We start from the raw sequence: 27,617 nt of genomic DNA, 5'->3' as shown, positions 1-27,617 counted from the left end.
GCTGGCCAGCCGGCCACTGGGCTGGGCACACCACAATTCAGACCACACCAATGACCGGTATTGGAACACTGAACTGCAGTCTGTACCCTTTGTCCACGGTACACAGGGCCCAATTAGATATATTCGGGAACATAACTATGCACCGAGATATTCTACTAGGGGAACCAGCCTCTCAAGGCTGGTCTCTGGTACCCACCGAGCCTCCTGCCCGACCCCCTGAAGCGGCCACCCGGCAGGGCTTAGTCAGGGAGGATTTTCGGTGTGTGAACAGGTTCGCTGCCCAGCTGCAGTCTTTTTAGAGGCGGCTAGAGCAGCATGCGTTCGCTGGAAGTCAATGTGGCCCGAGCGTCGTAGACGCCGGATCGCAGCATCGACTTCCAGAAAACTCCACAGAGGAGGCGACCTTGATCGCTCCCCGGGAGAGGGGCTTTATCTGACTCGACAGGGCCGCTTAGGGCGGCCACTGTGAATCCTTAGATGAAAAAAGCCCAGTGAACACAATTTGGATGATAGGCTGATAATCTAACTCCTCAAAGTCAGATAAATCCCATTTAATTCCTCAGAATTAAATGCCCCTAATCACCCCTCAAGTGAGCATGGTCTGAATGATAGGCTGATTAAACATATCCAACTCCTCAAAGTCAGATAATGTTTCATTTTTAATTCCTCAGAATTAAATGCAGCCATAATCTCCAGACGATACTGTTTAAATATGTATTTAACAAATCATCATCTACACGCTGCCTCAGCAACATGAGATTCGATTTGTTTACAACACATTTGGCTTTCATCCCACGAGATGAAAGACCACAGGCGCGAGGTTGAAACACTCGAAAACGCACTTTCTGTACGCTGCAAGATATCTCTCAACGAACACAGCCAGCACCCTCAGGCGCTGACTGCATGCCTCGCGCCAAACAGTATCTCATGTACACCGATCGCGTGTGTTCACTTTTTGTTGCAGACCCGTAATCCATGCGCTGCCTCGACCACGCACGATCGAGCCTTGCATTAAGAGGTGGTGAGCTCTCTTTTACTTCACCCCGTCGACGCTGAGCACATCTAATTCCTCCGAATCAGATCGCTCAAGCATCTGGTTCTCCACTCCGGGGAAGAGACGCATCGCGGGCTTCCGCACGGGGACGGAGAACACCGGGTTACTACAGGCAGCCCCATCGGGGACTGCCCGAGCACCCCTATTTATGAAAGAAGCAGCGTGCTTGGTGCTTACGTCACCCGCCACGATGCTGAGCACATCTAATTCCTCAGAATCAGACGGCTCAAGCATCAGGTTCTCAACCCCGAGGAAAGAGGCCGCAGCGCGGGCTTCCACGCGGGGACGGAGAACATCTGAACTGTCAGCAGGGACTGAGAAAGTGCCTCAGCAGCCCCAAGACCCGCTGACAAGTTAATTTGCGAGGCCAATGATCTGTCGCCGCGCTGCCTCAACAGATGCAGGACAGAACTACGAGGCTCACGAGCCTGCCAATACTCATTTGGACAAACAACACCAAATAGACAAACAATCCAACACAGAGCTAACGCTTCAGCTAACGCTGGAGAGCAGAAAGCTATATCTGCTCGTGCCCCCTTTATACCTCTGGGTATGCCGTCACTCGCTACGTCATGACGCAACACCAATCAAGATTGGCCTTGTTCAAATAAGCTTCAGTAGCGTCACGCCAAGGGCGTTCCCCGAAGTGTCATCTACGATGACGCAGTACGAGTTCCCTCGATAAAGGGAACTGTCGACAACTGTCATATCTTGAGCCTCAGGAAATCAAAGGTCTTCATGGCAACCCGTCAAAATAAAAGTTCAGAATAACATGAAAAAACAAATACATTACTATTATATATGCAAGTTACTTTAATTAATCAATCAATAAATAAAGAATACCATTTGTTAAAACACACAAACTCAAAGATCTTCATTCCAGCTGACAGAATAAAAGCTCTGTTTACTTTGAGATTATTACGGAAATTGCATAGTAAAGAAAAATTATGTTATGAAAAAAAAAGTTGGGTCCAAGGCAGTATCTCGGCTGAACTTTGATCAATCTAAAGGAAAATATGGGAACAGTGTCACCTGCAGGTTATAAGATATGAAAAATGGCTATTTCTGCACATAACTTCTGTTTGTCAGAAAATCATAATCGTGTCTATGGATTCCTCATGTCATGCCAAATCCGAAGATACCAGATATGTCAGGATCGGAAGAACCATATGTCCGCCATATTGAATTCATAAATTGGACTATATTTTAAAATATTTTATATATCTGCCCAAAAACTGGTGCTTATAGCTTTTGAAAACAAAGTTCAATATTTAATTTCTTTATGTAATTATATTCCTTGGTTTATGTCAATCTCAACGATATCTCATTTGTCATTTTCCAAACAGTTTTTTGACTACTTCCAATTGTGTCCAAAATAGGCCCAGATGATCTTTGAACTGAGCTACACAGACATGACTTGAGATGTTTGAGATTCGCTACTGATCCTGCAAAATTCATCTCTGAATTTGACTTTGCCTGTGTTTGTGTCTTTAATGCTGGTTAGCTTAGCATGCTAATCTGGTTAAATTTTGTGAAATCATTCTTACACTGAAACCTCTGCTGTTCAATGTAGGCTGTTGAATGTACCTGAACAATTAGCTCAATGTGTTACATCATGGATCCTGAATGCATTGTGTCGTGAGTTCTTCACTCAATGTGACACATACCCAGACTGCAAAGAGGTATTGTGGTAGGATGTGATGCAGAAGTTGCATCTGTTCCAAGCATTGAGAATGATATCATGTGAAGCTGTTAAATATAACATGCAATGTGTTTATATACAAAATCTTCATTTTTGTTGATTCTCATTTGAACTAAGGAGCTTCGGCAGGTTTGTAAAAGCATAGCTTCCCAGTGGCAGAACATGTATCTGACCCAGAGGTTGTAGGTTTGAGTCCTTGTGGGACAACTTTATAAAATTGTGTGTACTGTTCTGTCATTTCAATTCCTTTATTATTCAGGTAAGTGTTCTACTTAAGTGTTCGTCTTCCTCTTGGATTAGAAATAAGTGTGTTTTTGTTCATTTTGAGTTCATCCTACCTACCTACTTCTGAACCCTCTGATCCTCAAATACAGTCTATTCAATATATTGAAACTTGATTATGCCATTCAACACTAGATAGAAAGCGTTCAGAGAGAATCTGGTGCGTCTGAAGCCCTGTGGATTGCGAAATCAGACTCCAAACCATCAGTCCTTGTCCTCCTCGATCTGTCCACCCTCTCATCACTGGGCACCACAGGGATTCCGCCACTGGTTTGAGTCCTATCTCACAGGTAGGTCGCATGGAGGGGGGAGGTATCCAAAGCACATCTACTGACCACTGCAGTTCATCAGGGCTCAGTGCTTGGACCTCTCCTCTTTTCCATTTACACTACATCACTGGGATGCATCATACAGGCGCATCTCTTCTCATTCCATTGCTATGCTGATGACACACAACTCTACCTTTCATTTCAACCAGATGATCCCACAGTAGCTGCACACATCTCAAGCTGTCTGGCGGACATCTCGACATGGATGAAAGAACATCACCTGCAGCTGAGCTTCTTGCTTCCCTGCCAATCCGACTCTACAACATGACCTTCACCATCCAGCTTTAGTATATAATTAATTACCCCATCAAGGTCGATCAGAAATCTTGGAGTAACCTTTGATGACCAGCTGTCCTTCAAAGACCATACACAGCTTCTCATCCAGGCCCTGGTAATTTCTAGACTTGACTACTGCAATGCGCTTCTGGCTGGACTTCCATCCTGTGTGGTCAAGATGCTTCATGTGATTCAGAATGCAGTGGCATGTCTTGTCTTCAGTGAGACCAATAGTGCCCATGTTACACCTCTCTTCATCTCTCTGCACTGGCTACCACTTGCTGCTCACATTAAGTTCAAGGCATTGACACTTGCTCACAGATTTACCACAGGCTCAGCGAACACTCGCGGCTCAGCGAACACTCGCCACAGAGAGGCATAAAATCTATTTACAGAATATTTTCGTTCACTGTTCCTTGATGGTGGGACGAGCTCCTCAAAAACCTACATTTTCCTCTATTCCCTCCTTATTCTAGTTTAAGCTACTCTAAGCAATGTCCAAAACGTTATAAGCTATATCAATCGCCTTTTGTGATTTTTTTTTCACCTTTTCATGACGTTTCGCTTCATGTATTCCTCAGTTGTAAGTTGCGTTGAGTAAAAGTGTCTGCTAAATGAAATAATGTAAATCTGATGATAATAACCTGACAGTATTTTTGTTTGATTCTTAGAGCTCTTCCAACAACTACACCGATCTCAACAACTACAACAACACCAACTACAGCAGCAACAACTACAACAATGACTAGCACTGCAGCTACACCAGGACCCACTGATGAGTGAGACTACAACATTATTTTAAAGGTGCTTAGAGAAACTAATGCATCTGATAATAAAAACCTGACAGTATTTTTGTGTGTTTCTTAGTGCTCTTCCCACACCTCAGCCAAACTCAAAAACTACAACAACATCAACTACAGCAGCAACAACTACAGCAATGACTAGCACTGCAGCTACACCAGGACCCACTGAGGGGTGAGACTACGACATTATTTTAAAGGAGAAACTGATGCATCTGATGATAAAAAACCTGACAGTATTTTTGTGTGTTTCTTAGAGCTCTTCCCACACCTCCGCCAAACTCAACAACTACAGCAGCAACAACTACAACAATGACTAGCACTGCAGCTACACCAGGACCCACTGATGGGTGAGACTACAACATTATTTTAAAGGTGTTTAGAGAAACTGATCCATCTGATGATAAAAAACCTGACAGTATTTTTGTGTGTTTCTTAGAGCTCTTCTCACACCTCAGCAAAACTCAACAACTACAGCAACACCAACTACAGCAGCAACAACTACAGCAATGACTAGCACTGCAGCTACACCAGGACCCACTGAGGGGTAAGACTACAACATTATTTGTAAGGTGTTTAGAGAAATTGATCCATCTGATAATAAAAACCTGACAGTATTTGTGTGTGTTTCTTAGTGCTCTTCCCACACCTCAGCCAAACTCAACAACTACAACAACACCAACTACAGCAGCAACAACTACAACAAGGATGAGCACTGCAGCTACACCAGGACCCACTGAGGGGTGAGACTACAACATTATTTTAAAGGTGTTTAGAGAAACTGATGCATCTGATGATAAAAACCTGACAGTATGTTTGTGTGTTTCTTAGAGCTCTTCTCACACCTCCGCCAAACTCAACAACTACAGCAGCAACAACTACAGCAGCAACAACTACAGCAATGACTAGCACTGCAGCTACACCAGGACCCACTGAGGGGTGAGACTACAACATTATTTTAAAGGTGTTTAGAGAAACTGATGCATCTGATGATAAAAACCTGACAGTATGTTTGTGTGTTTCTTAGAGCTCTTCTCACACCTCCGCCAAACTCAACAACTACAGCAACACCAAATACAGCAGCAACAACTACAGCAATGACTAGCACTGCAGCTACACCAGGACCCACTGAGGGGTGAGACTACAACATTATTTTAAAGGAGAAACTGATGCATCTGATAATAAAAACCTGACAGTATGTTTGTGTGTTTCTTAGAGCTCTTCTCACACCTCAGCAAAACTCAACAACTACAGCAGCAACAACTACAACAATGACTAGCACTGCAGCTACACCAGGACCCGCTGAGGGGTGAGACTACAACATTATTTTATAGGTGTTTAGAGAAACTGATGCATCTGATGATAAAAAAACTGACAGTATGTTTGTGTGTTTCTTAGAGCTCTTCTCACACCTCCGCCAAACTCAACAACTACAGCAGCAACAACTACAGCAGCAACAACTACAGCAATGACTAGCACTGCAGCTACACCAGGACCCACTGAGGGGTGAGACTACAACATTATTTTAAAGGTGTTTAGAGAAACTGATGCATCTGATGATAAATCCTGACAGTATGTTTGTGTGTTTCTTAGAGCTCTTCTCACACCTCCGCCAAACTCAACAACTACAGCAGCAACAACTACAACAATGACTAGCACTGCAGCTACACCAGGACCCACTGATGGGTGAGACTACAACATTATTTTAAAGGTGTTTAGAGAAACTGATGCATCTGATGATAAAAAAAACCTTACAGTATTTTTGTGTGTTTCTTAGAGCTCTTCTCACACCTCCGCCAAACTCAACAACTACAGCAGCAACAACTACAGCAATGAATAGCACTGCAGCTACACCAGGACCCACTGAGGGGTGAGACTACAACATTATTTTAAAGGTGTTTAGAGAAACTGATGCATCTGATAATAAAAACCTGACAGTATGTTTGTGTGTTTCTTAGTGCTCTTCCCACACCTCAGCCAAACTCAACAACTACAGCAACACCAACTACAGGAGCAACAACTACAGCAATGACTAGCACTGCAGCTACACCAGGACCCACTGAGGGGTGAGACTACAACATTATTTTATAGGTGTTTAGAGAAACTGATGCATCTGATGATAAAAAAACTGACAGTATGTTTGTGTGTTTCTTAGAGCTCTTCTCACACCTCCGCCAAACTCAACAACTACAGCAGCAACAACTACAGCAGCAACAACTACAGCAGCAACAACTACAGCAATGACTAGCACTGCAGCTACACCAGGACCCACTGAGGGGTGAGACTACAACATTATTTTAAAGGTGTTTAGAGAAACTGATGCATCTGATGATAAATCCTGACAGTATGTTTGTGTGTTTCTTAGAGCTCTTCTCACACCTCCGCCAAACTCAACAACTACAGCAACACCAACTACAGCAGCAACAACTACAACAATGACTAGCACTGCAGCTACACCAGGACCCACTGATGGGTGAGACTACAACATTATTTTAAAGGTGTTTAGAGAAACTGATGCATCTGATGATAAAAAAAACCTTACAGTATTTTTGTGTGTTTCTTAGAGCTCTTCTCACACCTCCGCCAAACTCAACAACTACAGCAGCAACAACTACAGCAATGAATAGCACTGCAGCTACACCAGGACCCACTGAGGGGTGAGACTACAACATTATTTTAAAGGTGTTTAGAGAAACTGATGCATCTGATGATAAAAACCTGACAGTATGTTTGTGTGTTTCTTAGAGCTCTTCCCACACCTCCGCCAAACTCAACAACTACAGCAGCAACAACTACAACAATGACTAGCACTGCAGCTACACCAGGACCCACTGAGGGGTGAGACTACAACATTATTTTAAAGGAGAAACTGATGCATCTGATAATAAAAACCTGACAGTATGTTTGTGTGTTTCTTAGAGCTCTTCCCACACCTCAGCAAAACTCAACAACTACAGCAGCAACAACTACAACAATGAATAGCACTGCAGCTACACCAGGACCCGCTGAGGGGTGAGACTACAACATTATTTTAAAGGTGTTTAGAGAAACTGATGCATCTGATGATAAAAAAAACCTGACAGTATTTTTGTGTGTTTCTTAGAGCTCTTCTCACACCTCCGCCAAACTCAACAACTACAGCAATGACTAGCACTGCAGCTACACCAGGACCCACTGAGGGGTGAGACTACAACATTATTTTAAAGGAGAAACTGATGCATCTGATAATAAAAACCTGACAGTATGTTTGTGTGTTTCTTAGAGCTCTTCTCACACCTCCGCAAAACTCAACAACTACAGCAACACCAACTACAGCAGCAACAACTACAGCAATGACTAGCACTGCAGCTACACCAGGACCCACTGAGGGGTGAGACTACAACATTATTTTAAAGGTGTTTAGAGAAACTGATGCATCTGATGATAAAAAAACTGACAGTATGTTTGTGTGTTTCTTAGAGCTCCTCTCACACCTCCGCCAAACTCAACAACTACAGCAGCAACAACTACAGCAGCAACAACTACAGCAATGAATAGCACTGCAGCTACACCAGGACCCACTGATGGGTGAGACTACAACATTATATTAAAGGAGAAACTGATGCATCTGATGATAAAAAAACCTGACAGTATGTTTGTGTGTTTCTTAGAGCTCTTCTCACACCTCCGCCAAACTCAACAACTACAGCAGCAACAACTACAGCAATGACTAGCACTGCAGCTACACCAGGACCCACTGAGGGGTGAGACTACAACATTATTTTATAGGTGTTAGAGAAACTGATCCATCTGATGATAAAAACCTGACAGTATGTTTGTGTGTTTCTTAGAGCTCTTCTCACACCTCCGCAAAACTCAACAACTACAGCAACACCAACTACAGCAGCAACAACTACAGCAATGACTAGCACTGCAGCTACACCAGGACCCACTGAGGGGTGAGACTACAACATTATTTTAAAGGTGTTTAGAGAAACTGATGCATCTGATGATAAAAACCTGACAGTATGTTTGTGTGTTTCTTAGAGCTCTTCCCACACCTCCGCCAAACTCAACAACTACAGCAACACCAACTACAGCAGCAACAACTATAGCAATGACTAGCACTGCAGCTACACCAGGACCCACTGAGGGGTAAGACTACAACATTATTTTATAGGTGTTTAGAGAAACTGATCCATCTGATGATAAAAACCTGACAGTATGTTTGTGTGTTTCTTAGAGCTCTTCTCACACCTCCGCCAAACTCAACAACTACAGCAACACCAACTACAACACAGACTACACCAACAACTACAGCAATGACTAGCACTGCAGCTACACCAGGACCCACTGAGGGGTAAGACTACAACATTATTTTATAGGTGTTTAGAGAAACTGATCCATCTGATGATAAAAACCTGACAGTATGTTTGTGTGTTTCTTAGAGCTCTTCCCACACCTCCGCCAAACTCAACAACTACAGCAGCAACAACTACAGCAATGACTAGCACTGCAGCTACACCAGGACCCACTGAGGGGTAAGACTACAACATTATTTTATAGGTGTTTAGAGAAACTGATCCATCTGATGATAAAAACCTGACAGTATGTTTGTGTGTTTCTTAGTGCTCTTCTCACACCTCCGCCAAACTCAACAACTACAGCAGCAACAACTACAGCAGCAACAACTACAATACTGACTAGCACTGCAGCTACACCAGGACCCACTGAGGGGTGAGACTACAACATTATTTTATAGGTGTTTAGAGAAACTGATCCATCTGATGATAAAAACCTGACAGTATGTTTGTGTGTTTCTTAGAGCTCTTCTCACACCTCCGCCAAACTCAACAACTACAGCAACACCAACTACAGCAGCAACAACTACAGCAATGACTAGCACTGCAGCTACACCAGGACCCACTGAGGGGTAAGACTACAACATTATTTTATAGGTGTTTAGAGAAACTGATCCATCTGATGATAAAAACCTGACAGTATGTTTGTGTGTTTCTTAGAGCTCTTCTCACACCTCCGCCAAACTCAACAACTACAGCAACACCAACTACAGCAGCAACAACTACAGCAATGACTAGCACTGCAGCTACACCAGGACCCACTGAGGGGTAAGACTACAACATTATTTTAAAGGTGTTTAGAGAAACTGATGCATCTGATGATAAAAAAACGGACAGTATGTTTGTGTGTTTCTTAGAGCTCCTCTCACACCTCCGCCAAACTCAACAACTACAACAACACCAACTACAGCAGCAACAACTACAGCAATGACTAGCACTGCAGCTACACCAGGACCCACTGATGGGTGAGACTACAACATTATATTAAAGGAGAAACTGATGCATCTGATGATAAAAAAAACCTGACAGTATGTTTGTGTGTTTCTTAGAGCTCTTCTCACACCTCCGCCAAACTCAACAACTACAGCAGCAACAACTACAGCAATGACTAGCACTGCAGCTACACCAGGACCCACTGAGGGGTGAGACTACAACATTATTTTATAGGTGTTTAGAGAAACTGATCCATCTGATGATAAAAACCTGACAGTATGTTTGTGTGTTTCTTAGAGCTCTTCTCACACCTCCGCCAAACTCAACAACTACAGCAACACCAACTACAGCAGCAACAACTACAGCAATGACTAGCACTGCAGCTACACCAGGACCCACTGAGGGGTAAGACTACAACATTATTTTAAAGGTGTTTAGAGAAACTGATGCATCTGATGATAAAAAAACGGACAGTATGTTTGTGTGTTTCTTAGAGCTCCTCTCACACCTCCGCCAAACTCAACAACTACAACAACACCAACTACAGCAGCAACAACTACAGCAATGACTAGCACTGCAGCTACACCAGGACCCACTGATGGGTGAGACTACAACATTATATTAAAGGAGAAACTGATGCATCTGATGATAAAAAAAACCTGACAGTATGTTTGTGTGTTTCTTAGAGCTCTTCTCACACCTCCGCCAAACTCAACAACTACAGCAGCAACAACTACAGCAATGACTAGCACTGCAGCTACACCAGGACCCACTGAGGGGTAAGACTACAACATTATTTTATAGGTGTTTAGAGAAACTGATCCATCTGATGATAAAAACCTGACAGTATTTGTGTGTGTTTCTTAGAGCTCTTCTCACACCTCCGCCAAACTCAACAACTACAGCAGCAACAACTACAGCAATGACTAGCACTGCAGCTACACCAGGACCCACTGAGGGGTGAGACTACAACATTATTTTAAAGGTGTTTAGAGAAACTGATGCATCTGATGATAAAAAAACTGACAGTATGTTTGTGTGTTTCTTAGAGCTCTTCCCACACCTCCGCCAAACTCAACAACTACAGCAACACCAACTACAGCAGCAACAACTACAGCAATGACTAGCACTGCAGCTACACCAGGACCCACTGAGGGGTGAGACTACAACATTATTTTAAAGGTGTTTAGAGAAACTGATGCATCTGATGATAAAAAAACTGACAGTATGTTTGTGTGTTTCTTAGAGCTCTTCCCACACCTCCGCCAAACTCAACAACTACAGCAACACCAACTACAGCAGCAACAACTACAGCAATGACTAGCACTGCAGCTACACCAGGACCCACTGATGGGTGAGACTACAACATTATATTAAAGGAGAAACTGATGCATCTGATGATAAAAAAACCTGACAGTATTTTTGTGTGTTTCTTAGAGCTCTTCTCACACCTCCGCAAAACTCAACAACTACAGCAGCAACAACTACAGCAATGACTAGCACTGCAGCTACACCAGGACCCACTGAGGGGTGAGACTACAACATTATTTTAAAGGTGTTTAGAGAAACTGATGCATCTGATGATAAAAACCTGACAGTATGTTTGTGTGTTTCTTAGTGCTCTTTTCACACCTCCGCCAAACTCAACAACTACAGCAACAACAACTACAGCAGCAACAACTACAGCAATGAATAGCACTGCAGCTACACCAGGACCCACTGAGGGGTGAGACTACCACATTATTTTAAAGGTGTTTAGAGAAACTGATGCATCTGATGATAAAAACCTGACAGTATGTTTGTGTGTTTCTTAGAGCTCTTCCCACACCTCCGCCAAACTCAACAACTACAGCAACACCAACTACAGCAATGAATAGCACTGCAGCTACACCAGGACCCACTGAGGGGTAAGACTACAACATTATTTTAAAGGTGTTTAGAGAAACTGATGCATCTGATGATAAAAACCTGACAGTATGTTTGTGTGTTTCTTAGAGCTCTTCCCACACCTCCGCCAAACTCAACAACTACAGCAACACCAACTACAGGAGCAACAACTACAGCAATGACTAGCACTGCAGCTACACCAGGACCCACTGAGGGGTGAGACTACAACATTATTTTAAAGGTGTTTAGAGAAACTGATCCATCTGATGATAAAAACCTGACAGTATGTTTGTGTGTTTCTTAGTGCTCTTTTCACACCTCCGCCAAACTCAACAACTACAGCAACACCAACTACAGCAGCAACAACTACAGCAATGACTAGCACTGCAGCTACACCAGGACCCACTGAGGGGTAAGACTACAACATTATTTTAAAGGTGTTTAGAGAAACTGATGCATCTGATGATAAAAAAAACTGACAGTATGTTTGTGTGTTTCTTAGAGCTCCTCTCACACCTCCGCCAAACTCAACAACTACAACAACACCAACTACAGCAGCAACAACTACAGCAATGACTAGCACTGCAGCTACACCAGGACCCACTGAGGGGTGAGACTACAACATTATATTAAAGGAGAAACTGATGCATCTGATGATAAAAAAACCTGACAGTATGTTTGTGTGTTTCTTAGAGCTCTTCTCACACCTCCGCCAAACTCAACAACTACAGCAGCAACGACTACAGCAATGACTAGCACTGCAGCTACACCAGGACCCACTGATGGGTGAGACTACAACATTATATTAAAGGAGAAACTGATGCATCTGATGATAAAAAAACCTGACAGTATTTTTGTGTGTTTCTTAGAGCTCTTCTCACACCTCCGCAAAACTCAACAACTACAGCAGCAACAACTACAGCAATGACTAGCACTGCAGCTACACCAGGACCCACTGAGGGGTGAGACTACAACATTATTTTATAGGTGTTTAGAGAAACTGATGCATCTGATAATAAAAACCTGACAGTATTTGTGTGTGTTTCTTAGAGCTCTTCCCACACCTCCGCCAAACTCAACAACTACAGCAGCAACAACTACAACAATGACTAGCACTGCAGCTACACCAGGACCCACTGAGGGGTGAGACTACAACATTATTTTAAAGGTGTTTAGAGAAACTGATGCATCTGATGATAAAAACCTGACAGTATGTTTGTGTGTTTCTTAGAGCTCTTCCCACACCTCCGCCAAACTCAACAACTACAGCAGCAACAACTACAGCAATGACTAGCACTGCAGCTACACCAGGACCCACTGAGGGGTGAGACTACAACATTACTTTAAAGGTGTTTAGAGAAACTGATGCATCTGATGATAAAAACCTTACAGTATTTTTGTTTGTTCCTTAGAGCTCTTCCTCCGCAGAACTCAACAACTACAGCAAAGACTAGCACGAGGGCTACACCAGGACCCACTGATGGGTGAGACTACAACATTATTTTAAAGGTGTTTAGAGAAACTGATGCATCTGATGATAAAAACCTGACAGTATTTTGTTTGTTCCTTAGAGCTCTTCCTCCGCAGAACTCAACAACTACAGCAAAGACTAGCACGAGGGCTACACCAGGACCCACTAAGGGGTGAGACTACAACATTATTTTAAACAGTGACAGCCCAACCTAACAGAGCATTAAGCCCCGTTCACACCGCCAGCGACCCCCATTGACAAAGCGACACAATCCCATTAATTTTAACGGAGCGCTGATGACTTCCGGCAACACGAGCGACAGTGACCGTTGGCGACAGTGAGACACACGACAAAAGTTCCGAAATTTCAACTTAATGCAAATGAGAAGCGATTTTCATGAGTGACAATCAATGGGAGTGAAGTCAGTGGAGTGCACGTGATCCGTCTGCTGTACTGCTACTGCGGTGTCGTGTCAAGATAGAGAAGTTGATTTCAGCTGTTAGCAATCTCCCTGTTCTTTACGATATGTCTCTGCGTACATACAGAGACACATTTAAGGATGACGATCTGCTAATGACGTTTATAAGCAACCCGTAGTGGGAAACATGAATCCCTGGTTGCTGGCGACATGCAGCGACAAAATCATGGCGGTGTGAACGAGGCTTTACTTTATGACAAGAACAGAATCTGCTATGGCAGCGATACGATGAACAGGAGTTTCACATCATAACCGTAAACAGGGCTGGGTATTCATACTCGTTTCCCAATACACTTTGAGAAACTGTGATTTGATTATGATGCATTTGGATGTGTTTCAGTGACAATCTCTATTTGCTTTGATTATGAATTCGTTTTTTAACAACTGAGGACATTCAAAAGGGTTTCTAAAGCGTCTCAAAAGTTGAAGGATTTGTGTCCTGTGAGTGATTCAGACAGTGTCTGAATTATTAACTAACAGAACTGCCTTAAAATATAAATTTTTGTGTCAATCACACTACACTGGTTGCTCTCTTTGTTTTTGACAGATAAGTAATATATTGCATAGACATTATAATTGTACATTTGTAAATAGGTCTTTTTCTATTGCATTAATGCTGTTTATCTTCCCACCTCTCCTCTTTTAACTTGAGTGTGTGCCTATTTTGCAGCTCCAGTGTCAGGACGGCTTCCTCTCTGATCATCCTGATGCTTTGCTTTCTTTTGCTGGAGATTTAATCATGACGAATCACCATTATCACTGCTCTACATCTGAATACACAAGATTTCAATCTGTCTGTGTTATTAATTATAGGAGATTCTTACATATAGAATTGTTACCAATATATTGAGATTTGAGTTGTTATTGTAATCAATGTACGATTCAGACATTCTCTGTAGAGGTTTAAACCCCTGGACCCGAAGATCGCGTCCTGCATGTTTTGCTGTATTTTTCTTCATGATAGTGTAAAACAACTTAAAATACTCCGTCATTCTTGAACTCACAGACTTGAACGATATGTCTTTACAAAGCTTAAAATGTCTACTTTTATTTATGTACACTCAAAATAAAAACTAAATGTTGTGCTTTTCGCTAAATAAAGAAAACGAACAGGATGCGCGTTCTCCAGTCGGTCTCCCTGTGAAGTCCTTTCTGAAATGGGTCTGAAAATATACTCAGGACTAAATATAATAAAATATGGAATAAACTGCTTAAGTATTGTAGAGCTTGTAGTATGAATTTTTCACATGCAGTTACACATTGTCGGTTAAAAACAAGAAAGTGGCTGTAAAAACATGGAGTGGCTGGTAGATTTTGAAATTTCCATCCCTGATGAAGACTATTATATAAATGCATCTAACACTATCCACATCCCCCTTTTTCTCAGGAAACAATACTCTCTGTTTATAGAATATATGAACACTAAATATAGATCTTGTAAGGGTTGGTGGCCTACAGTGGTTCATAATTTGTTCTTTACCAAACTCCAACTGTTTTTGTAAAGACTGAAACTGATCTTTTTTATTCTGAAAGTTGTCCCAAAAAAATTAAAAGTACATTTAAAATGTGCATCACTTAGTAAATTTGTATTAAAATTATATTCAAAAGGGCTCGAATCTTTAGCAGTCTACCTTTTACAACCTCTTCCATTACACAAGAAAGGAGATTTAACCAATCAGTGACAAACTTATAGGTGACGTCAAAAGGACACTAGGTGGCGAGCTAGTACTTCCCGAACAGTCAAGCAGAGTTAAGAGAAGGACACACATCACATGTTCCTGTATACAAGCTTCAAAGTTTACCTTCTGTGTGTGCGTTCATGATAAAATGTAAGTCTATTTACTTAAAGATGTTTGTTAGTATAGTAATCTGCAGTGTTACAGCAATGATTAAATGATCGAATTGTTTATCTCCGTTGTATGACTGCCATAAATATAGCAGATACAGAGTTATTTAAGTCGTTGAGTTGTTGATTTGTATTACATTGTGCTTGTGGTTACCTAGTGCAATATTAACAAGTATACAATATCGGTCGTATATTTCCGTGATCCTGTCGATATATGATGATGACTAAGCATTTACTCAGAGACACGAGGTGTTTCTCAATGTCAAGGATCCTTCCTTGACATTGAGAAACGCCTACGGATAATCCGCGATCCCCATTATATGTGCTTCAAGCGCCATCTAGCGGCGAAGTTCGGTAGTGCAGTCCAGACCCTGATAATTGTATTGATTGCATAATGTAGACATGTATATTACTATTATGTATGTATATTGTAATTATTTATTGTAATATGTTATTCATTTGTTTATTTCAGACCACACTCATGCTAATAGAAAGTAAAGACGAGTATTTTGAATTCTGTGATGTGTTTTGATTGATTGACACCCTGTGGCGAGCACAATCTCCTGATCAGCTGATTAGTACAAACTCCTTTACAGTACTACTTGCAAATAAAATGGCAACACCTCCACTAAGTGAAGTTTTATGACTTAAAAAAGAGAGCCTTTAAATTCTTTAGTCCACTCAATAGATTTTGTAACATCACTGTGTGTCTCCTGCACAAATAAAACATACATTTTCTTCTGATTCATAATTTCATATAGAGCTGCATGTTTTACAAAATCTCTGGCTCCATTTACATTCAGGGATGCAATGCGAATGTCACCCATATGAAAAAGAAACAAAACATAAAGAAAAAAGCAGCCAATAAGGGCTAGTAATTTTGGCCAGTTTACTGCCATAAAACGTTCAGTTGTTGTTGAAGTTTGGTGACAAGTTTTTTCAAACGATACTCTTTCAAACATCCCTCGCTCATGAAAGTCCTCCTGTTTTCTACAAAACGTTTATTGTCTGTAAAGTAGTCAGCTACCTGTACACCCCTTAGTTTTTTTGTCAGTTTTAAAAACTTCCTGATTTCCTCAGTGTCATAATCTTTGACATGTCCATTCATTCTGAGAACAACTAGACGCACCAGAATCAGAAAAATCACTCTCGTTGCCAATATCATTTGCGAACGTCCGTTTAGGCCTGCAGTAGGTCCGAGTTGTAACGTTCGCGAACGTCCGCATTTGGTCCGCTTTGTAAAGCCTTGTTTATACTTTCGCCTGTCTCTGCTGCGCGAGCCTCCGCTGACTGTGCGCACTGTGAAAATCATGTAGTAGGAAGATAATTAGGAGGTTATTGTATTCACCTTCCACTCCTAAAACTTGTGCAATCAAACTCCATGTCTTGTCCTTTTTGGAATTGTCCTTGTAAAAAGGATTTGTGGTGTCATATAACACTGTGTGTTTTTCAACTTCCGGAATAATTCTCTCGTCATCCATTTCTTGTCTCCTACCAAGGATATATTGCCAATATACAGTCTTGTTCAAAATAATAGCAGTACAATGTGACTAACTAGAATAATCAAGGTTTTTCATATTTTTTTTATTGCTACGTGGCAAACAAGTTACCAGTAGGTTCAGTAGATTCTCAGAAAACAAACAAGACCCAGCATTCATGATATGCACGCTCTTAAGGCTGTGCAATTGGGCAATTAGTTGAATTAGTTGAAAGGGGTGTGTTCAAAAAAATAGCAGTGTGGCATTCAATCACTGAGGTCATCAATTTTGTGAAGAAACAGGTGTGAATCAGGTGGCCCCTATTTAAGGATGAAGCCAACACTTGTTGAACATGCATTTGAAAGCTGAGGAAAATGGGTTGTTCAAGACATTGTTCAGAAGAACAGCGTACTTTGATTAAAAAGTTGATTAGAGAGGGGAAAACCTATAAAGAGGTGCAAAAAATGATAGGCTGTTCAGCTAAAATGATCTCCAATGCCTTAAAATGGAGAGCAAAACCAGAGAGACGTGGAAGAAAACGGAAGACAACCATCAAAATGGATAGAAGAATAACCAGAATGGCAAAGGCTCAGCCAATGATCACCTCCAGGATGATCAAAGACAGTCTGGAGTTACCTGTAAGTACTGTGACAGTTAGAAGACGTCTGTGTGAAGCTAATCTATTTTCAAGAATCCCCCGCAAAGTCCCTCTGTTAAAAAAAAGGCATGTGCAGAAGAGGTTACAATTTGCCAAAGAACACATCAACTGGCCTAAAGAGAAATGGAGGAACATTTTGTGGACTGATGAGAGTAAAATTGTTCTTTTTGGGTCCAAGGGCCACAGGCAGTTTGTGAGACGACCCCCAAACTCTGAATTCAAGCCACAGTACACAGTGAAGACAGTGAAGCATGGAGGTGCAAGCATCATGATATGGGCATGCTTCTCCTACTATGGTGTTGGGCCTATTTATCGCATACCAGGGATCATGGATCAGTTTGCATATGTTAAAATACTTGAAGAGGTCATGTTGCCCTATGCTGAAGAGGACATGGCCTTGAAACGGTTGTTTCAACAAGACAATGACCCAAAACACACTAGTAAACGGGCAAAGTCTTGGTTCCAAACCAACTAAATTAATGTTATGGAGTGGCCAGCCCAATCTCCAGACCTTAATCCAATTGAGAACTTGTGGGGTGATATCAAAAATGCTGTTTCTGAAGCAAAACCAAGAAATGTGAATGAATTGTGGAATGTTGTTAAAGAATCATGGAGTGGAATAACAACTGAGAGGTGCCACAAGTTGGTTGACTCCATGCCACACAGATGTCAAGCAGTTTTAAAAAACTGTGGTCATACAACTAAATATTAGTTTAGTGATTCACAGGATTGCTAAATCCCAGAAAAAAAAATGTTTGTACAAAATAGTTTTGAGGACCAGAGGACCAGTGTTGCCTCTCATGGACCCCCTCCAGGGAAGAGTAGGGCGCAGAGGAGGCAGGACGCCCACAGGAAAAGAAAGGATGGGGGAGGTGAACCAGAACCACCGCAGGGGACAGAATGGCAGGTTCCCGCCCCCTAGAGAGCATTAGCGAGCAAGCCTGTCTTTTCCCTGTTTTCTCCCTGGGCGAAGGCAAGGTTTCGTATCTAGATGCCCGGGTAGCTAGCATAACTCATTGTCAGGTAAGCAGGCCCCTCCAGGCCTCCCTGAAGTTTTGCCGTTGGGCAGCAAGCTGTATGTCTGATGTAGGTGGCTAAGTAGGTAGTAGGTCTAATTAGGCCTCCCTGATGTCAACTAGCATTAACCACTAACAAGTAGTAGGCCATACAAGGCCTCCCTAAGAGCTTACTGTCGCGTAGTAGGCCCCATCAGGCCTCCCTGAAGGTGGCCTCTTAAGTCTGCATGATTAGGCGGATAGCAGAGTCTGCAATTAGGTAGAAGACCTTGCCAGGCCTCCCTGAGGGATGACTAGTTTGACTGCTATCAAGTAGAGGCTACTCTGGGCCTCCCTGGGAAAACGGGTTCCTAAGGTAGGAACTAATAACTGGCTTTTTGCTGACATCTAGTGGGTACTGCTATCAGGTTTCCGGCTTAGCTGGCAACATCTGAGGGCGGTCACAATAGACTGCGTCTCGTTGCCATACCTCGGGCCGGACAGTCCCTTTAGACGAAGGATGGTGTCGTGTTGCTAGGTGCCCTTATATACTTGCTGGTTGCACGACTATGACATAGCCTGTCACCCCCCCATTTTGGCAAGTGGTTCATTTTGACATTCCCCAAATAAAAGGACTGGTGCTCGCAAGTCTTTATGGGTAGACACATAAGTAACACATCTAAAAAGCCAACGCTTAAGAGTTTGCGTGGGGTCCCGTGTTAAAACAAATACAAAAATATTAAAATATATTTTTAGTGTATAAAATATTATGTGACTGTAGTATAACAACTTATAACCACAACTAATGTGAAGCCACAAGTCTGGCCATGCTTTATTTCAAATCTGAGGATGAAATCTCTAAAATCATGCATTTTACAACCCCAAATCAGAAAAAGTTGGGACAGTATGGAATGTGTAAATAAAATAAAAAAGAAGTGATTTCTAAAATTACTTTGACTTGTATTTCATTGCAGACAATATGAACAAAAAACAATTTCATGTTTTGTCCGGTCAACTTCTTGTGATTTGTAAATATGCATCCTTTCCTGTCATTCAGACCTGCAACACATTTCAAAAAAAGTTGGGACAGGAGCAATTTAGGGCTAGTAATGCAGCATCCAAGAAAGATCTAATCCTTTAGGAGCAAAGATGGGCCGAGGATCGCCAGTTTGCCAACAAATACGTGAGAAAATTATTGAAATGCTTAAAAACAATGTTCCTCAAAGAAAGATAGGAAGAGATTTGGATATTTCACATTCAACAGTGCATAACATAATTACAAGATTCAAGGAATCTGGAGGAATATCAGTGCGTAAAGGACAAGGCCGCAAGCCTAGGCTGAACAACCGTGATCTCCGATCCCTCAGGCGGCACTGCATCAAGAATCGGCATTCATCTAGAAGTGATATCACCACATGGGCTCAGGACTACTTTGGCAAACCTTTGTCAAGTACCACAATACGTAGTTACATCCACAAATGCCAGTTAAAACTGTACTGTGCCAAAAGGAAGCCTTATGTTAACAGTGTCCAGAAGCGCCGTCGACTTCTCTGGGCTCGGAGGCATCTGGGATGGACCATCACACAGGGGAAATGTGTACTGTGGTCAGATGAATCAGTATTTCAGGTATTTTTTGGGAGGAATGGACGCCGTGTGCGGAGGAAGAGGGTACGGGTACTTGACTGGCCTGCCTGCAGTCCCGACCTGTCTCCAATAGAGAATATGTGGCCCATTTTGAAGCGCAAAATGCGATCAACGAAGACCCCGTACTGTTGCCCACCTTAAGACTTGTTTGCAGGAAGAATAGGACAAAATTACACCTGAAACACTTCATCACTTGGTGTCTTCAGTCCCTAAACGTCTTTTAAGTGTTGTGAAAAGGAATGGCAACATTACAAAGTGGTAAATGCTTTACTGTCCCAACTTTTTTTGAAATGTGTTGCAGGTCTGAATGACAGGAAAGGATGCATATTTACAAATGACATGAAGTTGACCAGACAAAACATGAAATATTTTGTGTTCCTATTGTCTGCAATGAAATACAAGTCAAAGTAATTTTAGAAATCACTTCTTTTTTATTTTATTTACACATTCCATACTGTCCCAACTTTTTCTGATTTGGTGTTGTATGAAGCATATTGTATGGCATGTCATGTGAGTTTTTAGCAAAGGCTAAGAGAAGTTGCTAATCATTATGTTATTGGCCTGTAAAACATACTTGCAGTCTACTAACTAGTCTTTCATCTGCTCAATTCACAGTCTATTGTTTTCACTCAATTAACGTTTCACATGTCTGTCATGAATGACTTAATCCTCATTAATCTTTTATAGTAACTATTTTATTTATATTTAAGTAGGGCTGGGCGATAAATCGATTATCGATTAATTCGAGTTTGTAGTTTCATGTCGATTTTTGTAAATAAAAATATATTTTTTTTTCTTTAAAATCCGCCGATGCTCCCTCTGGGCTCCCGTAACGGCTCAGCCCTCCCCCACGCGTTTGCCAGTGCCACAGAGATACACAAACAACAAGGATAGCGTCTAACAACATACAGTGTCATTGGTTCAGTATTTCACAGAACTATTAACAAATACCCCGCTGCAAAGTGTGTTTGAAGTCTGAACGGAACTGCGCTCATTTGAGCTGCGCGGACAACGAATGCAGCGCGAGCTCATACACGGGCCGATCTCAGGACAGACACAATACACAGCGCTGGAGATCCAGAGAGAGAGCGTTTAAATTCACCACAGAATTAATAACATTGCTACTGTGATCTAGTGGAAGCGGTCGGCGCAAAATTATCTGTTATGAACCACAGATATCAGATCAAACAGAGCTGACGCGGAGACAACCTCAGCGAAGGTCAGGGGTTTCAGTCACAAATCACCAACATTCACCATGATTTACTGTAGTAAAACCACATGGATTTAATGTTGCGGTCATTATTTATCTTAGGATTCGTACAACCTTTTGAGAATGAAATTCAAGCACTTTCCAATGGTTTCGTAGGCTACACTTATTTGTACACTTACTGCACTTATTTCCAGCACTTCAAAGCTCTAAATATCCAAAATATGCTATTTTTAATGTGATGGTTTGTAAAACTAAAAGTTTAAAGGGGTTTTGTGAAAGAAATAGTATTTTAGTTAATTTTTTTAAAATGTTTAATTCATTTTGTGGCAAACAAGCGTTTTTTTATTAAAAAAGATATGCAGTGCCCACCACTATAACCAGCAGAAGAGCACTTATTGATTTATTAGCCATTTCCACTCCCTAATATATGGAGAAAAGTACGAAGTCACCAAGTCTCATGAAAAAACTCAATTACACAGAAAGCAAGTAAAGAGCTCATTTTATAATAACTGAAGCTGTCGGTCAGTTCAGCGTGAGAATATTGAAGAACAATGGTCTATATATAGATCTATATTTAATAATATCATTAGCATATTATTAAATAGCATAACATTTAAATTTCCCTATTCTTTTTTGCACATTACTGTTGTTAATCTTAAGGGTCCGTGTTAAGATGAACCCACCCAGCTAGGTTCATCTTACTCCAAGAAATCTTGGAGTAATCTTTGATGACCAGCTGTCCTTCAAAGACCACATCTCAGACAGCTCGGTCATGCAGGTTTGCATTGCACAACATCAGAAAAATCAGACCGTTCCTTACAAAGTATGCAACACAGCTTCTTCTCCAAGCCCTGGTCATTTCTAGACTTGACTATTGCAATGTGCTTCTGGCTGGACTTCCATCTTGTGCAATCAAACCGCTGCAAATGATCCAGAACGCTGCAGCACGTCTTGTATTCAATGAGCCCAAAAGGGCTCATGTCACACCTCTATTCATCTCTCTGCATTGGCTACCACTCGCTGCCTGGATCAAATTCAAAGCCCTGACTCTTGCTCATGGATCTTCCACAAGCTCAGCACCCGCATACTTCGACTCACTCCTACAAGTCTACACACCCACCAGAAGCCTTCGCTCCGCTAATGAGAGGAGGCTTGTGGTACCATCACAGAGAGGCATGAAATCCCTCTCTCGAACTTTTTCTTTCATTGTTCCTGGTTGGTGGAACGATCTTCCGTCCTCCATACGCACGACAGAATCACTCGCTTCATTCAAAAGACAGGTAAAAACTCATCTCTTCCATGAGCACTTAATCCTATCATTAAAAAAAAAAACCTAAACTCTTCATCCACTACTTTTCTTTTCTTCTCCACTTTTTCTGTTTTTTGCTCCTCTGGTATTTAGGGCACTTTTTGCATTTTTCTTTACCTCTTCTTGACTGATTGCTTCCTGTACTCCTGAGTTGTAAGTCACTTTGGATATAAAAATGTCAGCTAAAGTCATAAATGTAAATGTATATGTAAATGTTATTAGCTCCGTGTTTCAGGAGTTGCCAATGTTTACAGCAGAGAGATGAGAACAGCATCACCAGATGGAGCAGGAGTATTGTCACGTCGATTCACGTAAGATGATTGACAGCTCTACAGTGAATGAGAAAGCTCTGAGATCATAAGTGACTTGAACCAGGACATGTACAGCAAGTCTGTTTATGTCATTCAACTATTAATAAATCAGTATAATTCAGTGAGAAATTAATAGAAATGTTCTCTTTCTTCATCTCGTTTCGAGATCCACCTATAGGAAGGGCATCCTTACCTGACCTCTGCGGAAGCATCCAATTGCATCAAGTCTGACAAGACAGGCAGGAGCGTGCAGCCAATGCCCAGTAAGGCCTACCCCTTACCTGCGGGCATAAATAGGCTGCATACGCGACTGTACATCAGTTGACATTCGCTTCTCGCGATCTCTGCACTGACACAGTTCGGTTGGATTTGCGCTGCTCACTTATTGTCTGCAGGAGGATCAGCCAGATCAAATATCGCCAGATCAGCCTCCGCCGGGCATGAGAGTTCAATTCTGCAACATTCTGTGTCTGCATTCGGAGCCGTTCGCGCTCTCGTCCGTCTTCCTGATCCACGGCTGCCACCACGGACCTTCCGAGTTTTTCGCGGGTAGGCCGCTCTCTCAGTCTGCTTCTTCTGTCGCTAGCCTATTACGGGCCCACCCGGCCGCGTGTGGGTCTCTTATTACCGCTAAGGATCTCCACCCTTTCTGTGTGGTCTGCTTGGGCCTCAAGCATGCAGAAGAGGCAATAGAGAACCCGGAGAACTGCAGTAACTGCTTGGTGCTGCCTAGCTCCTGCGACGCATGTCAAAACCCAATAAAAAGCTAATATATATATATATATATATATATATAAAATAAGTATTATTATATATGCTCAATTTCTCTTTTTAAAATCTTCTCACGAACGTCTGCTGTCAGTTGTCACAACCTGATAGTCCACAGGTTAAGTTGTCTTTACTTTTACGCAATATTTCTACCGCCCACGCCCCGCATTTTGTGATATTTTGGCCCATTATGGCCGTGATTCTGATACTTTTGAATATCAATTGGAGGGGTTTTGTTATTCAGACCTGGCAACCCTGTTCCTCGGTTCGCCCTTCGTGCACTTTGAAGGCCAGGCCTGGCCTGCCCTTCGAAGTGCATGGCCTTTGAAGTGCGCACCCTTCACTTTGGGACACAGCTATTGTCTTGGTCAGTTATTGTATGTTGTAACCCGCTGTTGGTGAGTGGTTTGTCAAGTTTAAGTCAAGTCTTTTGATTGTTTTTTTCCAAGTCTTTGTTTTATGTTTATGATTTAATAAAAAGACTGCACTTGGGTTCTCAACCTCGCCTCTTCAGTGGACAATCGTTACAGATTTGTGATTATTTGTAGTGATGGGCAGACCGGGGCTTCGTGAAGCACTGAAACAGTTGAAGCAAATGTGCCGAAGCTTCAAAACAACATCTGACACCCTTCCCCATGATGCCATCTAGTGGACACTGGCGTGTATTGATCTGAAATAACCTTGACAGTGATCTACTACTGTATTTAAAAAACAAAACAAAAAACATGTTTTTATCATCTGTCTGACAACTACTTGGTTTTGTAACCTGTAGCCTCATCATTGTAAATAACTTTAGTCTTTTGTTTTTGTTTCTTTGTCATGAAAAATTAGATTATTAAAAGAAATAAAGCCACAATGTGTCATTTGTTACATAACATTTGTATTCAAAAATATGAATTGCTCTGCTGGTGAAGGACTTAGTCAACTTATAATTTCTCCAGCCTTTGAAAAAATTCTCTCACAAGGTGGGACACTTTTTGCTGGCATGCACAAATATTTTTTTAGCAAGTACATACAAATGAGAGAAAATTACTGAAAATTAAGTTAATGGATCATGCATTCTGGGCCAACACAATACACACATCTCACTTTATGTGGTGTTTCCAAAAGGAGCCTAGCCTAAATATAACTAACCAAAGTGAACTATAAATCTCACTTATACCACAAAATCTTTCTCTTCTCACAAAAACCCACGAGGTGAAGATGGATTATCTTCACTTTTAAACTGTGGGGAATGAGGTTCATTCAGATGTGTGACTGTGTGGTTTGTTCCCGCCCCTTTTAATCAAAGCAGTTTCGACAAGCGCACCTGATGAAACACTTCGGCGCTTCGTTTAGCTGTAGTCACGTGACATGGGTGTTTCGAATCACAGCTCGGAGCAGTGTTTCGACACATCTGCGCTTCGGGATCTCGACACAGCGTCGAATAGTCAGGTTCGCGTCAGCCATCCCTAATTATTTGTAATTTTGTCCATTTGACTTGCAACAATGTTTTAGGACATCCATTAAATTGAATTTCTGTATTTGGTTATACTGAATATTTTGCAGATACTCTTCATGAAAAGGGCGGTTTAAAACCAGCAATGATTGTTGCTTTAATATAATACAATTTATTTTTAATGTTTCCAGACACAATGTAAGAGTTTGTGAGATCTTCATCTATTCTCAACCTTGACCAGTTTATTAAGTACATTGATTTAACGGCTTACTGCCAGACATCATTTTAATCTGACCACATCAAACTTTTGACCAATGACAAATGCCATGTATGCTTTTGCCCTTTGTTGTGCTATATGTTCTTTTAATCACAGGATCCCTGCTGGACAAGTTCACATCCTGTGTCCTTAGAGAGAGGGACAAGCATTTTGTTCTAACCTTCAGTGACTGTTCTCCAGGTGTGAAGTTTTCAATGAACGTTTTGCATATCAATGATTGGTGAAACACCATTCAGTGATTTCCTTGACCACTGTAGTTAAGCTTTGGAGGCTTCTCACTGGATAATGAACTAGAAATGCTCCACTTCCATCCACAGCTGCTACACACCTGTTTTCATGCCCGTTTCAGGCTCGTCTTTGTTCATGCACTTCAGCACTGAGGGCAGAAACCAGGGGGACGCAGCCAGATTGGAGAGCAAGACACTGACCCCTACAAGAGACTGCAAAGTCCAGTGCCTGCAGTTCTACTACTATCACAGCGGGCATCAGTCTGACCAGCTCAACATCTGGATCCGAGAGTACCAGAATGAAGCAGACAGCACAGGAACTCTCAGACTTATGGATCAGATCACAGGTCTGTCTCTTCTTCACTCACTCATATAGGCCTGTATCTCAGTGTTACTGACCGCTTAATTTCTTGCAGAAACCCCTGGGAATTACTGGAAGCTGCATCATGTGCCACTGAACGCCAATCAATCTTTCCAAGTTGTGTTTGAAGGCCGTAAAGGAGCAGGAAACTCCAGTGGAGGCTTCTCACTAGATAATTAATAATAATAATTATAATAATAATGTTACATTTATATAGCGCTTTTTCTGGGTCCTCAAAGCAATTTACATTTTTAGAAGTGGGGAATCTCCTTAACCACCAATAATGTGCAGCACCACCTGAATGATGCAATGACAGCCATATTAACTGCCCACAAGTAGTGGAGTATTTAAGGTTAAAATGGTGAACATGGTTTAAATTCCAAGGCAAAGAGGCAAAATAGTCATTTTGTGTGTGGAATATTATTAATTTTCATTTGTAATGCTATGGTTTACCCACTAGGTGCCGGTATGGCTCTTTAAGACATATAAACATAACTATACAGGTCCTTCTCAAAAAATTGGCATATTGGGATAAAAGTTCATTATTTTCCATAATGTAATAATAAAAATTTAACTTTCATATATTTTAGATTCATTGCACACCAACTGAAATATTTCAGGTCTTTTATTGTTTTAATACTGATGATTTTGGCATACAGCTCATGAAAACCCCAAATTCCTATTTAAAAAAATAAGCATATCATGAAAAGGTTCTCTAAACGAGCTATTAACCTAATCATCTGAATCAACTAATTAACTCTAAACACCTGCAAAAGATTCCTGAGGCTTTTAAAAACTCCCAGCCTGTTCATTACTCAAAACCGCAATCATGGGTAAGACTGCCGACCTGACTGCTGTCCAGAAGGCCATCATTGACACCCTCAAGCGAGAGGGGAAGACACAGAAAGACATTTCTGAACGAATAGGCTGTTCCCAGAGTGCTGTATCAAGGCACCTCAGTGGGAAGTCTGTGGGAAGGAAAAAGTGTGGCAAAAAACGCTGCACAACGAGAAGAGGTGAGCGGACCCTGAGGAAGATTGTGGAGAAGGACCGATTCCAGACCTTGGGGGACCTGCGGAAGCAGTGGACTGAGTCTGGAGTAGAAACATCCAGAGCCACCGTGCACAGGCGTGAGCAGGAAATGGGCTACAGGTGCCGCATTCCCCAGGTCAAGACACTTCTGGGCTACAGAGAAGCAGCACTGGACTGTTGCTCAGTGGTCCAAAGTACTTTTTTCGGATGAAAGCAAATTTTGCATGTCATTCGGAAATCAAGGTGCCAATGTCTGGAGGAAGACTGGGAGAAGGAAATACCAAAATGCCTGAAGTCCAGTGTCAAGTCCCCACAGTCAGTGATGGTCTGGGGTGCCATGTCAGCTGCTGGTGTCGGTCCACTGTGTTTTATCAAGGGCAGGGTCAGTGCAGCTCGCTATCAGGAGATTTTGGAGCACTTCATGCTTCCATCAGCTTTATGGAGATGAAGATTTGGTTTTTCAGCACGACCTGGCACCTGCTCACAGTGCCAAAACCACTGGTAAATGGTT

The 27,617-nt window shown here is 41.9% G+C and overlaps 1 protein-coding gene across 1 annotated transcript; it reads left to right on the top strand.

Annotated features, from left to right (window-relative positions):
* Nucleotides 1-1,424: 1,424 nt before the first annotated feature.
* Nucleotides 1,425-26,254, top strand: LOC137049949 (mucin-2-like). The gene is made up of 53 exons (XM_067428698.1): nucleotides 1,425-1,604; nucleotides 4,315-4,391; nucleotides 4,511-4,618; nucleotides 4,701-4,793; nucleotides 4,883-4,990; nucleotides 5,079-5,186; nucleotides 5,275-5,382; nucleotides 5,471-5,578; nucleotides 5,660-5,752; nucleotides 5,842-5,949; nucleotides 6,037-6,129; nucleotides 6,221-6,313; nucleotides 6,402-6,509; nucleotides 6,599-6,721; nucleotides 6,809-6,916; nucleotides 7,008-7,100; nucleotides 7,189-7,281; nucleotides 7,363-7,455; nucleotides 7,547-7,624; nucleotides 7,706-7,813; nucleotides 7,903-8,010; nucleotides 8,094-8,186; nucleotides 8,274-8,381; nucleotides 8,470-8,577; nucleotides 8,666-8,782; nucleotides 8,871-8,963; nucleotides 9,052-9,159; nucleotides 9,248-9,355; nucleotides 9,444-9,551; nucleotides 9,641-9,748; nucleotides 9,833-9,925; nucleotides 10,014-10,121; nucleotides 10,211-10,318; nucleotides 10,403-10,495; nucleotides 10,584-10,676; nucleotides 10,766-10,873; nucleotides 10,963-11,070; nucleotides 11,154-11,246; nucleotides 11,335-11,442; nucleotides 11,531-11,623; nucleotides 11,712-11,819; nucleotides 11,908-12,015; nucleotides 12,106-12,213; nucleotides 12,297-12,389; nucleotides 12,473-12,565; nucleotides 12,654-12,746; nucleotides 12,835-12,927; nucleotides 13,016-13,087; nucleotides 13,175-13,246; nucleotides 23,362-23,552; nucleotides 25,583-25,706; nucleotides 25,804-26,060; nucleotides 26,130-26,254. The coding sequence occupies exons 1-53, from the start codon at nucleotides 1,425-1,427 to the stop codon at nucleotides 26,252-26,254; spliced, it is 5,682 nt and encodes a 1,893-aa protein (XP_067284799.1).
* Nucleotides 26,255-27,617: the final 1,363 nt, after the last annotated feature.

This window comes from Pseudorasbora parva, chromosome 20 (genome assembly GCF_024679245.1).
Source record: "Pseudorasbora parva isolate DD20220531a chromosome 20, ASM2467924v1, whole genome shotgun sequence".
NCBI classification, from domain to species: domain Eukaryota; kingdom Metazoa; phylum Chordata; class Actinopteri; order Cypriniformes; family Gobionidae; genus Pseudorasbora; species Pseudorasbora parva.
The sequence above is the reverse complement of the archived record's forward strand: the minus strand, read 5'-3'. Positions and strand labels throughout refer to the sequence as shown.

Excerpts from the sequence above, each read along its gene's own strand:
- LOC137049949 (XM_067428698.1), top strand. The coding sequence starts at position 1,425 with ATGATCTGTCGCCGCGCTGCCTCAACAGATGCAGGACAGAACTACGAG. Across the intron at positions 5,187-5,274 it reads ACACCAGGACCCACTGAGGG|AGCTCTTCTCACACCTCCGC; the intron begins GTGAGACTACAA and ends TGTGTTTCTTAG. Across the intron at positions 5,753-5,841 it reads ACACCAGGACCCGCTGAGGG|AGCTCTTCTCACACCTCCGC; the intron begins GTGAGACTACAA and ends TGTGTTTCTTAG.